General features: G+C 45.0%; 1 protein-coding gene across 1 annotated transcript in view; it reads right to left on the bottom strand.

Moving 5' to 3' along the window:
• Positions 1 to 492: 492 nt before the first annotated feature.
• Ust (uronyl 2-sulfotransferase) overlaps positions 493 to 15,584 on the bottom strand; it is a 287,561-nt gene continuing 272,469 nt past the window's right edge. The window contains exon 8 of the mRNA XM_051164562.1: positions 493 to 895. Coding sequence (XP_051020519.1) covers positions 612 to 895 — 284 coding nt within the window. The 3' untranslated portion in view covers positions 493 to 611. The remainder of the gene's footprint in view (positions 896 to 15,584) is intronic.

Raw genomic sequence — 15,584 nt, 5'->3', positions numbered from 1 at the left:
GGAAGGTGGGTGCCAGAAGCTGACTTGTTCTCTCAGAGGTAAGTACTCTGTTCTTAGTGACAGTGTCCCCGAGCTAGGCCAAAGGCAGCATTCTGCCCACGTGGGGAGAAACCCTGTAGCCAACGGATCCCCCTGCTTGTGTCTATCAAGTCTTCCTTTTACTCCTAGAAGCTTCTAGATGCCCCACTAACCCACCCCCACCCCCAAAATGGTTGTTTCTACAGATACAAATCTGGACAGCTTTATCATGGACGTTTGGAGACATTTTACAAATGGTAAAAACAGCTAGCTTTCTCTCACTGTAAGAGGTGGGTAGGGGTCAGGGAAGGCTGTTTTATAAAAAGGTGCTTCGTGGTGAAGCCATCTAGTGTTTCTGGGAAAGACTCAAGGAGGCAAGGGAAAAAAAAAAAAAAAAAACCACACACACACAGAATAAAATTAAACAAATAAAACCCGCAAAACCGGGCGTCTCCCAATGACCCCAACACGTGGGAATGTTTTGTTCTTTTTAATGCACCCGAGCATTAACGAAAGTCCCTTCTGAATTTTTCTTCCCCAAAGAACTTTCTGGAACAGGGGGGTAAAGCCACGGAGGCAATCTGGTGCTGGTATCACCTCTTATAAATATCTTCTAGCCACTTTTCATCATCTTGCTCCTCATCGTCGATGGGCTCTTCTGTCTCCAGAGGGGTGGGGATGAAGAACTGGGGTCGCAGAGGAGGCCTGCTTGCGTGAGACTTCAGTCCGAGCTTGCGCTTAAGCAGGTGGAACTGCTCTTTGACGTAGTGGTAGAACTCGTATTCATATCTCATTCTCTGGTAGAGAATCTGCACGGCCTCGGGAGAGGGGACAGTCTTCTTCACGGTCACAGTCATGTTGCCCAGTTTCCTGTGCTCTGGAAAAGAACCAGGGAAGCCATGAGCGGTGGTGTCTCAGGAGCAACCAGGGTCTATAAGCCTGCCTTTCATAGGACATCCAACAGAGAGGAGAGAATGCACCCACAGGATATAACAAGATTTAGGATAACATTTCTAGGGTGGAGAAAATAATTCACGCGGTGGTTTGAAAAGAATACCCCATTCAGAAATTTAGACCCAGCAAGATAGGAGAGATGTTTCCTTCAAGTTTGACAAATACAAACAGTCAAATCACTATGAATGTGACATTCATATAACTCATGATTGTCTCATGGTTCTCCCTGCTGTATGTAGTTTGTTTCATTCATGGGTAATAAAATAAAGGTATATGTTAAAAACAAAACAGACAAACAAAAACAAAAACAAAAACCAAAAAAAGAAAGAAAGAAAAGAAAAGAATGCTCCCCACCCCATAGACTCATGTGTTTGAATGCTTGGCCCATAGGGAGTGGCACACAGCTTCCTGCCAGGCTTGTGAACTAACTGCTGCCTTTGGATCAAGATAAACTGTCAGTTCCTTCTCCAGCACCGCCTGCCAGCATGCCACCATGTTTGCTACTATATTGATAATGGACTGCAACTCTGAAACTGTGAGCCAGCCCCAATGAAGTGTTTTCCTTTCTAAGAGTTGCCGTGGTCATGGTGTCTCTGCACAGCAATAGAAAACCTAACTAAGACACTTAGTCTCCTCCATGCTGTTTTAAACTGGGTAAAAGGCAGGTGTGGTAGGTCGAGCCACTCAAGAGGCTTAGGAGGGAGGATAGTGTTGGAGATGGAGGTTAGCTTGTTATCACAGTGAGACTCTATGTTGATGAAAATGAAAAAAAATATACTGTTGTGTTTTCCTTCAGAGAGAAAAGGGGAGAAGGAGGAGGAGAAAACAAACAAGAGAAGAAAGGAGAGATTCTCCTCCCGCCTTTTTTTTGAGACAAAGTCTGTTATGGCACTTACGGGAACTTTCTATATAGACCAGTCTGACCTCTAACTCACAGAGATTCACCTGCCTCTGCCCCTGCCCCCACTGAGCCCTGGAATTAAAGGTGTGCATCACAATGTCAGGCTAGAGTCTTGTAAGCTTATTATTTAACTTACTAGCTAAATTACTTGAGTCAAGCTGTTCTAAGCTGAATCTGCAGGATGGTATAAAACTATGTATGCAGCCATTAGCTGAATGTTTGAGAGAACCAGGCAGAGAGAGAATGCAGGCAGGGGAGACATTTGGGGGGAATAACTGGTTCCTTCCTTCTGTCCACAGGAGGTTCCTCAGTCAAGCCTCCTGGTCTCTTGTCCCCACACCTCTTTAAGTACGTTATGCCTGTGTTTTATATTTGTGTGTTGGGGAAGGAAGCTGAGAAGTTGCTCCTTGGGCAGGAGCCTGTCCTGTAGGATGGTAGTACATTACTACTTGCCACACATGTCGCCATCTTCTTACCCATCCTCATTTGGCAAAGCTGGCATCTGGTCTGCCATCTGTATGTCTCCAGTGTGCATTGATAAATTAACGTAGGAGCCAGGCAGGGGAAGGTGGGTGATATAGCTTAGCCCCTCAAATCTCAGAGGCAAGTAAACACAGGTGGCATGCTGTGCCATCCTAAAGGCTTCTGTAGGAGGCAGGTTAATAGGCCGTAACTGGTCTAGCCACCAACAAAGAGTGTAACACATTACACTGCTCTTAAACTAACAGAGTTACAATTATTACTAGCAGGAAACCATTTGGGAATGTTTTCCTTTGGTGGAATTAGGAACATTTAAATAGTGTCTATGGAGAAAGTCAAGTATATGATATCTGGGGCTTTGGTTGTACTGCCCTCCTATATTCGCATTTTATAAGACAATGAAATCTGCAGTAAGATCCCAAGGAGACTTTCCACAGTTACCCCACTGTCCTGACCACACTTTTGGGAAGTATTGGTCAGAACAAACAGGAGGCTGCGCTGTCTGTCTGTCTGTCTGCAAGCTCCTCAGAACAGGCAGAGAAAGCAAAGCGGAATTTCCCATTTGCAGCTACAAGAGTTTAGAAAGGCCCTTTCTTGGGTAGCGAGAGACCCCTACACATATTTCCATTTCCTAGGCGTTGTTACTCTTAGTTCCCTTCCCGAAGTGCCTTCGTAAAACAAGTGAGCCCCTACTTTTTCAATTAAACTCACAGTTTTACATGTAACATTTAAACGTCCAATTCTTGCTTCAATCTTCTTCCCTTTCAGTCACTCTCACTGTTAATCTCTCTCTCTTTCTCACTCCCCCTCCCTTTGCCCCCCTTTTCTCTCTCTCTCACACATACACACACAGACACACACACACACACACAGACAGAGAGACACACACACACACACACTGGTTCTTTCCCACTTAACTCATTTTTTGTAGGGATATGGACATAGGAAGGATTTAGGTGGCCTAGGCTGGCCTTGCTAGCTGTAGCTGAGATGACCTTAAACGTATGATTCCCCCCTGCCTCATCCTCCCCAAGGGCAACATTATAGTTGTGTACCAGGACATCCAGGTTTTCAGGTGCTGGCAATTGAACCCTGGGCTTTGTGAATGATGGGCAAGTGCTCTGTTTGTGGAGCTGTACTGCCAGCCCCGACTGTGTTTTGTAGAGAACCCCTTGCCTCCATGCCTCTCCTTTCTCTCTTTTTCTACCACATTCCATCTTCTTGAAGAGCTGCAGAAGTTTGCTATGGCCCAACTTTCAACATCCACATGCTGGGATCTTAAGTTTCTGCTTTCTGTTCCCCAAATAATACTTCCTCCAAATGATTTCTGGTTCCTTGCTGGCCACTCAACGGGGCTCTGCAGGCCCTCCCAGGGCAGCACTCTATGCCGTGGATCTTCTTGAAGCCTTCCTTCTCTGGGCACCTGCCACAGCCTTTTCCTTGCCTCTCTGCCTCCATCTCATCCTTTCTTTCAGTCTATCCTTTAAATGCCAGTGGTACCCCGGAGTCTGTCCTAACCTTCCTTCTTTCTTTGGGTCCCTGGGCAGCAGAAAACTAACCCTCTACCCTTTAAGCCTTTTATCAGTATGGATAAAACAAAGGATTTATAAAGTCACAGGATTATACCTTTTTTTCAATTTAAAAAATTACATTAATTTAGCGTGCGCACGTGTGTGTGTGTGTGTGTGTGTGTGTGTGTGTGTGTGTGTGTATGTACACATATGTGGATAGACGCATGTGCCACGGTGCATGTATGGAAGTCAGAGGACAACTTTTGGGAGCTCCTTGTCTATGTGAGTCCCTGGGACCAAACTTAGGTTGTCAGGCTTTGTGGTAAACGCTCTAACCACTGAGCCGTCTCCTTGGCCCATGACTACAGCTTTTCAAGCTTCTATTCCTCCAGAGCTGCATAATAGTAAGTTACTGGAGTTGCCATGGCTAGTACTATTTTTGGGCCACTGAGGCTTGGATTTAAAGTCACCAGCACTGATAGGAAATACCTTTTAGGGGTTACGGTTACGTCCATGGATACTGTATTTGATTTCAGACTCTCAGTAGCTCTGTGCAGTATACTTATACATGACATTTATACCATGACCTTTCCTTTCAGGTAGGGGTATGAAATGAGCACGTAGGTCATTCAGCAAGAAGGGTCATGTGACTAGGAGGTAAGTGGCAGGGAAGGTTTGACTCTGGCTTCCTCCTCTCTTGAGGTTTCCCCTAACCCATTAGCACCGTGTCATACATTGCTATGTTTCCACGGGCCTACCTATAGTAAGTAGCCACCGTCACTTGGGAAGCCCGGAGGTCAGCTTGCCTTATGCAGTCAAGAGTGAATTCTGCTTTCTTCATTTTTAGGGCATAGAACAAACTACAGGAGGTAGTTCTCTTCTTCCACCATGTGTATCCCTGGGGACCAAACTCAGGTCACCTGGCTTGTCAGTAAGTGCGTTTACCTGCTGAGCCATCTTGCTGGCCCACTGACAGAGAATTTTGAAAATGACATTTCAAAGGCACATTGTTATGTGTAATCAGTGCTGTGGCTAAGCCCTCCTCCCCCCTCCTTTTTTTCTTTTTGTGCAAAAATACTAGATATTCTTTCCAAACAAACTTATGTGGACAGCAAAGTCGTTTCTCTCTCCCTGACGGCAACAATACACAAAGTCTAGGTTTTTGTTGTTGGCTTTTTAAGAGTGTCATCATTTGTGCCACAAAGCAGCTATGCTTTGGAGATCCACCCTTGGCCGATGAGATGGCTCAGTGGGTAAGAGGGCTTGCCATTCAGACCCTGTGACCTGAGCTCCATTGCTAGAACCCATGGTGGAGTGGGGGGGATGGGGGTGGGGGACAGCAACTCTTGAAAGGTGACCTCTGCCGGGGCGCCGGGGCATGAGTGCACCCACTCTCACAAACATACATCATGCACATTAATGATAAATTAAGAAAAAGCAGCGATTGCTGTCCGGCATCTTTGGAAAGTACCCGAGCCCTTGTTCGGCAGTCCCAGACCTCAGATTGTGAGCGTTGAGAAGTGAGGCCCTCACCAATAGGCATCCTTTGATGACTCTCATGTTCACTGATTCATCTGCCAAAGGTTGCGAGCCAGAACACTTTCCATGAAGGCAGAAGTGGGCGTGGCAAAGCCAGCCAAGGTCAGCCTGGCAGTGTGTTGTTTGCTCTGTGCAGTAGTTGTTTAGAAATTGACTTAGTTATAAGGACCTGGCCTATTTCACGTGGAATATGAATTTCTGGCTTTTTCTTCAGAGAGGGCCATAGAACGTAGCATGACTATGCCCCCGAGAGAGAGAGAGGGTGCAGGGTATGCTCAGACTCCAAGTGCCAGCTCGTTATTTTATGTCACCTGCCTCTTGACCACAGAAATTCTCCAGTCCTGCTTTAAAGGCTTTGAAACTCTATGTTGTATAGGCCCAGAAAGCAAGCATTTTATGTTCACGCCCCTGTCAAGCCTCCCCAGTATATCCACTACCACCTTCCTACGAATATTTATGGAGTTGCACCTTGGTACCAGGTGCAGGAGCTGCAAAAAGTGAATGGGACATTGTCACCACCACCATCACCAGACATTCCGACAGCTTGGTCTGTGCCAGGCTCTGTGAGATATGTACACATACACATTTGATTTCGTGAACTCCCCACCCCGAATGCTACAGGGTCATTTATCACCTTTACAGGCATGGCTCCCACACCAGTACCCTGCTCAGGCTCGCAGAGCTGGAAAGCAGAGAAGCCGGAAGCTGGGTCTCAGACAGACAAGCTGAGGCAAGTTTCAACGGTCTCCATACTAGAGTAGAGCAGGTTTCCCACGTTAGGGGGATGCTCTCCCCCTCCCATAGAGATAGTGGCCACCAGTTGGGGGTGGGGCATGGCATTCTGGTTTGTTTTTTGGTTGGCATCAACACTTAATTCTCCAGGGTCGGAAAGCCAAAACTGGTGGACTTGTTATAAATCCTTTGTATAAAGATGAGTCTTTCATAGCCTGCCAACCTCAGAATTCCCCAGTCTGCCCAGTTCCCCAGCAAGGCACCAAGGACCTAAGAGGGTGGCTCAAGGTGCTAAGCCTGGTATGTGAAGTCCTGAGACTGGAGAGATGGCATTCTGATTCCAGTCTAGCACTTTCTGGCTATCTCACAGGCTATTACTTTCCAAATTGAGTGGAAATCTATAACCACCCACTTCTCCTGGCCCAGTGTGTACTCTGGCATTAAGGGGATTGGTTAAAAAGAAGGGCTTGCCTGTTCTAACTTGGATGTGGGGAGGGGGCGTAGGCAAGGGGGCAGTGAATGCTGTGGGGGGGGGGGTCCAGAAGGATCTGCTGAAAAAAATTTAGCAACCAGTAAAAGCATTTTCAGACTGAAAGGGACTGTGTCTCTCTCAGTGTTAGCTGCCCCAGTGCCCACCTCCACACCTGGAATAGAACACCATACCATGAGAGTTTGTAGATTTTGAAACCTGCGCTTGACATCCACAGGTAAGACTAGATGAACCCAAAGGGCAACTTTGGGTGTTGACATTACATAAGTCACTGCTCGTGAAGTTTCCTTCTCACTTGAGGTTCTTCCCTAAGCAATGAATGCTCGTTTCTAGTAAGGTGATGGGAGGGAAGGCATGGCTGCTCTGGGTGGGAAGTGGGATCTGCTTCCCTCAGGAGAGAGAAGAAACTGGTGGAAGAAACCCTGTAGTGGTGACTGGTCACTTCCACACACTTAGTAAAAGCTGAAGAGTTACCACGATAAGGAAAGGTTTGCCCCAAACTTACATGCCTGTGCAGGCAGATCTGCGTCTCTGCCACCTTAGAGCTACCACTTCTGTGCTAGGCGGAGTGTGACTGCAAGCAGTGACTAGAGAACTGTGAGTGCCGCTGCTCAGGGTGACATCTGTGTGACTTAATTGTGCTGGGTCAGTGGCGCTCAGGGACTTGGTTGGCCACCACTTTTGATACTTCTTCATGTTGTTCCTTTCCATCGGCACAGGAAACACGTTCTTTTTAAAGACGGCACAAGAAAGCATTTCCTGTACAAGGCCAAGGACACTCACGTCAGGAGTTGGGCAGGAGTAACTACAATCCCAGTGTTCAGACAGGTAAGACAGGGATTTCCAGGGCACACTGGTGGCCAGACTAGTTGAACTGTCCCCCTACGGGTTCAGTGAGAGATCCTGACTCAATAAATATCATGGGAAATGTCTGAGAAAGACATCCGATGTCAACTTCTGCCTTTCTACACACACAGACACACACACACACAGACACACACACACACACACACACACATTTGTGCACACCACACACATACACATGCAAAACCAGAAGTAGTAAAACATTCATACACACAAAACCCATTTGCTTTATGTGCCAAGGGATCTGCAGTGGATATAATTTAAATGGCTTCTTTTTGGTCCACCTTAAATAATTCCTTCTGGAAGATGTCACATCAGGCGACTTGGGGACACCTTCAGAAAGCTGAGCTTTCAGGGGAAGGCTGCTTAGTACAGACAAGTCTTCTGGGGCTTTGGGAGCCTCACCCTGGCTCAGCATCACGTCACCACTGCATGGGCTGTAGAGACCATTGCAAAGTGTGCAGATGCTCTGTGTCAGCACATGGTCCTCCCAGTGAACCTCCCTACCCACACTAGGTATTCAGTCTTCAAACCTGATAAGGAATATCACTCACCGATAACCTAGCTCGTGGGTGAGACTATGTGGTGACAAGTGTGATGTGCTAAACTCCAGCTGAGGCTATGAATGCATTTTGCTTTAGTGACCCAGATCTAGATATTTTTGCAAAAGCTTCAACTCTCTCCACCTCTGTTGCATAGACATGATGTTTAGACTGGTCCATAATCTTCAGGACTCTTAAAAACTTCCTTTGATGTTAACACAAACCTGCCCCTTGGAGCCTCCCCTCCCATCCCTCAGGCTGTCAAACACGTATAATGGAAATAACGTTGTTGCCTTGACTCTATGCCAGAATAAACAATCTGGAAATAGCGTGTAAACCCAGCTGCAGCAGAGGACAGAGGCTTTGCTTTATGACCTTGGAGAGGGCTAACCCAGTGCACAAGAACCAGACTGCACTGCTGACTGGAGCTGTGCTTTGATGCTGGACAGACTCTGTGGCTCCCCTCCTCCATCTCCGCACTGAGCACAGGGCCTCCCCGTCACCAAACTAGACTTGTTTTAGCCTGCTCCAACAGAGGTCATGTGCAAGAGATGGCTATGAGCTTCATAAGAACCCACGTGAGGTCACATTTTACCCAAGGTGGAAATAAGCATCATCCAAAGACAGGCATTATCTTCCGGCTTCCGGTTAGCTGGGCAGTGATTGGCAAGAGGCCCCCGCCACTTTAATAACACACATTCTGTTTTCAAAACTCTGCATTTTATAATTCCGAAGTTAGATTACATCCAGAAATTTCTAGCACACAAAGAGAGGCACACTTTCAGCAATGCAGAGATGGCTCAGAGGTTAAGAGAGGCACACTTTCTCAGGTGACAGGTGTGATGAAAGTCAAGGTCAGGTGTGGGGGAACCGGCAGTTCTGGGGAGAGTGAACAACAGGGCATGCACACAGGGCTGCAATGTTACCAACTCCTGCCGCGCCCTGCGCCATGCTGGCTGCCACAGAAAGCGTGTGAACACGATGTGTGTCACAGATAGAGTAAACTCATTTCCTGAATTATGCAGGGTGGCCATGCAGTTCAGACACGTGAAATACAACCAGCTGCCCTGCAGCTGCAAGTGGCGGAAATGAATGTGTGTCACTTCGACTTCACAGTGATGGGTGGGGCTGACAGGAGCAGCCTTTGATGTGCCACTGGCATGATTGATGGCATCTTAATGTAAGGTTCTTGGAGGTATGGCAATTAAGGGAGAAGGGGAGAAAGGCACTTCATGGCTGTCTAGGAGCTTAAGGTTGGTAAAGTAAACAGAGGGTCCCCCCCCTTCTTTTTTGGTCTTCATTTCAGATCTAGAAGTATTTTTTTTTTTTAAAAAAAAAAACTAACTAAAAGTGAAGTTGAGATCACTTTGAATTTCAAGAGAACCTTTGCTCTGTGCAGCCAAGTGCAAAATTACATGGTTTTCTCCACCCCACACCCCCAAACTGCTAGGCTCCTTTGATGAGTGAAAATGAAGGCTTTTTAACACTCATACTCTTCTTTGATAGTTAGAAGCAGGAGATTAATAAAAAGAACCAGGAGGAACGCGCACTTGGCTTGTGTGGAGTCAGGCACCAAAAAGCCCATGGGGCCAGAGCCCTACCCATTTGGGGATGGAGGCTCGCTGCTCAGTGGCCTGCATGGGGCCTGCAGGTTTAGGACTGTCACACAGGTGGGGCTCAACTCTACAAAGTCTAAAGATAAGGGTGGCCTGCTGGAGTGACTCCTATTTGGGCTATTCAATGCCACACCAGTTATCTTGGAACCCGCTAAGACTGCTACGACAGCAGTGGCCATGGTAGGGGCTGTGTCTGGGACAACGGCTGCTGTTGGTAATTAGCGGTACAGACTTGCCTGGAGCACCCATTTATTGATGCTGGATGGTGTGCCCACTAAGCCCAATGCAAAGAATATGAGAACCTGTCAGAGCTGACAACACAGACTCACCATGCAAAAGGTCAGGGCTCTAGGATTTGGCTTTCTCTGGTACCTAGGTTTGATAGACAGAGGACAAATTGCTACCAGATGTTCACCCACCCTGAGTCTGGACTCCAAATCAGCCCAAAAGCTAATAATTTCTTTGAAAGATTCTACTACCCTAAATACACACACACACACACGTACTCGAGTTCACTGTTGGACTCTAGCCCTGATGTCAGGCCAATGGCTAACACACTGATGACACAGCCACAGGGATGTTCTCCTGGTAGAAGTTTTTATGGTCATCTATCAGTTTTCCTCAAAGGCATACCCAACAATCAAGTTACTGCTGCAGTTGTGCATATAGTTATTATAAAGCGCTAGAGCACATTATAGCTTGAACTCTTTCAAGAGAGAGGAGCAGTTTTCAACTTAAAAAATTCATATATTCTTGTACACAGGTAAATATATATATTTAAATAGAGGTGTGCAAGTTTTAGGAAAAAATATAGAATAATTAAGACATTAAAATGACTTTTAATCAAGTCACGATTATTACTATGCTTACACATTTTCTTTCCATGTTTTAATTTATGCATATGATTTACAAAGTATGCTGGTTATATTTTATTTGGTTTTATACTCTTTTAAAACTTAGCTTATCATGTGCATTTTTTAAAAAGCATAAACTATTCCAGGTCCATCTCCCTACCCCTTACAGCAAGATCTTACTTATCCATGCTTCTCCAGAACGTACAGAAATCCACCAGCTTCAGCCTCCCAACTACTAGGATTTACAGGCATGAGCCACCACAATGAGCCTTCCAAACCCAAGTTTGCAGTGCATTTTAAGGCATGATCTCTGAATATCATATAAACATAGCACTTGTACTCATAGGGTTCTTTTTTTCTGTTTCAACATCTCTAAATAATATAAGATGACATCCTAGTTGACGAGTGACTATGGGCCCTGTTTCACTAAGAATAATGCAGGTTCATATGCCCACGGGTCCATTTTCTTCTTTTCAGTGGCTTCAATCCTACCAGCTCTATTGACACTTATATAAAATCTATATGACATAATCCCCCTAAACAGTAAGGCATTTACTTTACCAATGGTTAGGTAAGTTAATCTATCACTTAGCTTATTAAAGTTTCAAAGTGTTCAGATCAGCCTCTATTGGCTGACTATGAGGCTGGAAAGAACTACGGCGGTGAGCTTGTTTTGTATGGGTGCTTGCAGAGTACACAGTGCTCAAGCAATTCCTGGCTCTGTGTACTGTGTAATAATTACAATTACAGGTGTGAGCTGTTTTCTTTCTTAGTGGCACTTCTAAATGGATTTTAACAGAGTCTGTTGTAGTGCCATTGGTCTTGGTTAATGACCTAACCTTGAGTTCCCAAGAGCCAGTAACTTGGGGTGCTTTCTCCAGAATGCAGATTGTTAACCATGATGAAATTCTGATAAGTCCTTCCAGGGCTACAAAGGATGGAGCTGTTCATGGAAGCTGAACACATGAGATAAGGGAAATATTTAACCTCCTGCTCGGGCATTGGGAAACTAAGCTAATGAGAAGCACTACTCAAAATAACCGTTCATGAGTGCGAAATGAAGTTCCCAGGATACTGTCCTTTCTCCCCAGTGCGTGTGTGATGCTCCCTTCAAATTGGATCCACTTGATCTGGGCAGCTCCGAGCACTGAGTGGCAGCAGGTGTTTGGAGGCAGATAAAGGAACAGGTCTGTTGCCATCTCCTTTTCCCGTGATGAGCTAGAAGACAGGGCCTGCGTTTCCAAGCACATCCAAAACTCTACCTTAAGCAAAGCCCTAAAACAGAATGCAACGAGGGCTCAATTCCCCTTTGTGTGGGAGCCCCATTTGTTGATTTAAGCTGAGTTTGAAATTGCCAACTGAATGCAAGAAACACCAGGACTATCTGAGGGCACTCTGGCAGGGTAAAGTCACAAGGCTTTAAAAGAGAGTGGTAGTTGTTTGGTGTTAACATTTTATGTACTGTAGAAAGCAATCTGGGAAGAAAAACAGAAAATTTGCCATATAGTTTTGAAAATTTCTGTTGCAGCAGAAACATATATTTGTGGTTAGAACTAACTTCTAATAAGAAAAACGCAGCACTTTCATTCTTCTTCTGAAGGAAAAAAAAAAAAAAAAAAAAAAACCCAGCAAAAACAAAAACCAGAGCAGGAGGAGCAGTGACATGTGCTGGGCATAAGCTCCAAAGCCAGCTATAAATGAAGGCGGTGGGGGAGGGCTCGTGAGTGGAACTCTCAGGCCCACAGTTACGGGAAGCTGCAGACGCCTGTGGCGTTAGTCAACGAGAGGACAGACTGCCAGGACAGACTTCGGATGCAATGCAAGCCTGAAACTGTGGTAATGTGCACCAGTGTCCTCGTCCCTTCCTGCAGCTCTCTCACTCTTCCTTTCCTTTTCTTGCCTTTCATTTCTCCTTCCTTACTTCTATTTTCCTTACCTCCCCATCCCTCTCCTCCCCTCCTCTGTCCCCCCTTCCTCTGTCCCCCCATCCCTCTCCTCCCCATCCCTTTCCCCCTCTCTCTCTTCCTTTCTGTGCCTGGAATTGAACCAAAGGCTTGTGCATGGGAAGTCAAGTACTGTACCTTTGAGTTGTACCACCCCGAGCCACCTTCTTAGATAAACAACTTACCCTGCTGGAAGGAGCGCACTATAGATTGCAAAAAGCAAAGAAAGAGGTGCTGATATCTTAAAAACTGTCTTTAAAAGCCTTATTGGAAAAAAAGTGCTCCGAGCTGTCATTAGACCCCTATCACGTCTGGTTCACTTTAGAATGGCTTTAAAGACAGGTGGGGGAATGGACAGGAGAAAAGGGACAATTTGGGTGGCATTCAAGGCAGTCTTCCAGACTGTATTCAGAAGATGGGAAACCAAAGCTGTCTGAGGGAGAAGAGTCAACTGGAAAAGCTGTAAGCCATTACTTTTCAGACTTACTGGAGCATGAAATGAAATTTCATGATGTTTAAAAAACAACAACTTAGCTTCTTAAAACTGAGTAAGCGACTTGGCATCACACCCATGCCATGCTTTTATCTCATTTTGATATAATAGTGGAAACTGGTTCATAGGGGCACAATCCTCTTTTCCAAGTCCTGCACAGTTACAGAAACACTTTTTTTTAAAAAAAATCACCTCTAATTGCTCCGACTTCTAGCAAAAGCATCCATAGACACACTGCTTGATTGATGACATCAGTGTCCTTTCCCTTTGACAGCCTGTCTCAGAGTGACTGATTTGAAAGTGTCATGGAGCTGACCCCCTGCCAGCCTGTCTCCAATCTTCACAGCCCCACGTGTAAGGACTGGGATATCTTCACTATCACATCTCCCGAGTTTCCATGACGACTATGGGTTTTCAGGCAGAAACACTGGAGGTCATGTGCTTGATTTTCTAATGTCCCTTCTTCCTCTTTTACTCTCTGACCCAAAGAGAAGAATTACCAACAATTTCTGATCCAGGGAACAAGGTGGTCAAGTTCTAAGCTTATGGTCGCTTCAAAGTACTTTTTCACTGGCCTCTGGTCTCCACTGCCCAGTTTCCTTTTTTAGACTAAAAAAATTTATCCGTTACTTGTCACCTTGTACAAAAGAATTCTTAAACAATAGAAAAAAAGGCTATTAGGTGCTACCTTTTAAAATAGAGCTCTTACACTACCACCCCTCTGTGTGTGTACAACATGTACCTAGAAGTCAAAGAACAGCTTGCATGAGTTGGTTCCCCCCTTCTACCATGTGGGTCCTGGGGAGAAAACCTAGGCTGTCAGGCTTAAAGGTAAGTGCCTTCACCCACTGAGCCATTTGGTCAGCCCTGATAGTTTCTTTATAAGACCATATGAAGTCATTTGTTTTCTAGTAAGTGTGCCCCGTGGCCCCACTATGTAAGAGGTGCACATCACTGGATTCTCATGAGACAGTCAGGAGGATCTTAGCATGTATGGTCGCCTTTAGCAATGAGCACATGGTGATGCTGAGAACATAAAATGCTACAGAGCGTGACACCAGGCATGAGCACGTCCTTACCGCAAACTTCTATACCCTTTCTACCCAAATGGATCAAATACCATACAACTCATTCATTCTTCCTGTCTTGGATCTTACACAGGACAATAACACAAACTCCTGGCTTCTTGATAAATTAGAGGAGAAAAAAAGTATCTTTGGATCTTCTTTGGGTGGATTTAATCTCCCTACCTCCTTTTCTGAACATTTGCAGAAATGCCTGGTGTGCAAGAAATGACTATTTTTTTTTTCCTTTTGTCCATTTCCCCCTGCAAATTCCAGAGCACCAGGAAGGGAGATTATTTTTCTATTGTTTAAGGAGTCTGTTGTACAAGGTGACAAGTAACAGATACCTTTTCTAGTCTAAGAAAGGAAACTGGGCCGTGGAGACAGTGGAAGCACTGAGGAGGGACCTAGAGCACACAAACAATTGTTCCTACTCTTAGATTTTGTCCTGGTCAGAGGCAACAGAGGATCATGGGAACTATCACTCCTATTGTATCAAGGCCATGCTGGATGCTTTTTAGAGGTCATAATCAGGTGCAGCACTTCAATCCATGTATTAATATTTTTGGCTACTGGGACCAACTGTTCACAATAGCCCTAGGAGATGACCTCCAAGCATTCACTTTTGGCCACAAGAACGCCTTGAAGGTGTTTAGACCTCCAGGCCTCTGCTTTCCTTGAGTTGCTCAGATTGCATTTGCCACATGTTAATGGCTGCAATGCAATTCTTTATCCTACCTGGAGTGTTTATGAGGGAGTTAAGTTTAAGCTCCATAGAACAACCTTAGTTCATCTCCTGGCTGGAAGGATATGTGGATAACTACTTGTTCCTAATGTAAAATAAACACAGTTGAAGTAGGTTGAAATTCAAGTTCATACTTTACAGAAGCAGACGATAAATAAGCCATTTCCATAACTGTCATGTTAAAACTGGATGACATATGAGCTTGGTCTATATACACAAAGATAAACATGGAGATTGGGAGAATGCTAGACTTTTAAGGGGAGATATATGATAGTCACTGGTAATGTGGAATGTTTTCAATTGCTCTTCCCAGCATACCCGCTCAGTGGCACTCATGAGTAATAAAGCCCTTTGCAAAATATTTGAAAACAAATAATTCTTGTTAATCATCCTAACAAGATCCAACTACAATTTAAGTTGATTTTTTTTTCACTAGTGGGTTATCATAATTCTTTCTGGTAGACTATGTATTTTAGCATACAACATAAAAACACGTTACTGAATGTCAACGTGAACACATCATAGAATATTTGTCTATCTCTGCAACTAGGATGATTGGCATACTAAAGAATTTTAAGTTTGCTCATCAATCATTGGTTTATTCTACGTGAGTCTCACACTCTGTGGAACCTTGAGGCACCAGCAGGCATTTGCAGCAAATAAACAGAAAGGGTCTCCATTTTCGTCTCGCTATTTTAGAAAAATAAGCAGGTTTGCTTGAACTGTTTACTTTCTTAAATTTCATTCCTCGATGCATTAAAAAACCCCTATGAAAGCCAAAGGCATCGACAGGACAGAAACAAATGGCCTCACTGTTGTCAAGGCTGAACCTTTGCAA

The sequence above is a fragment of the Acomys russatus genome, chromosome 21, assembly GCF_903995435.1.
Source record: "Acomys russatus chromosome 21, mAcoRus1.1, whole genome shotgun sequence".
In the NCBI taxonomy this organism is placed as follows: domain Eukaryota; kingdom Metazoa; phylum Chordata; class Mammalia; order Rodentia; family Muridae; genus Acomys; species Acomys russatus.
The sequence above is the reverse complement of the archived record's forward strand: the minus strand, read 5'-3'. Positions and strand labels throughout refer to the sequence as shown.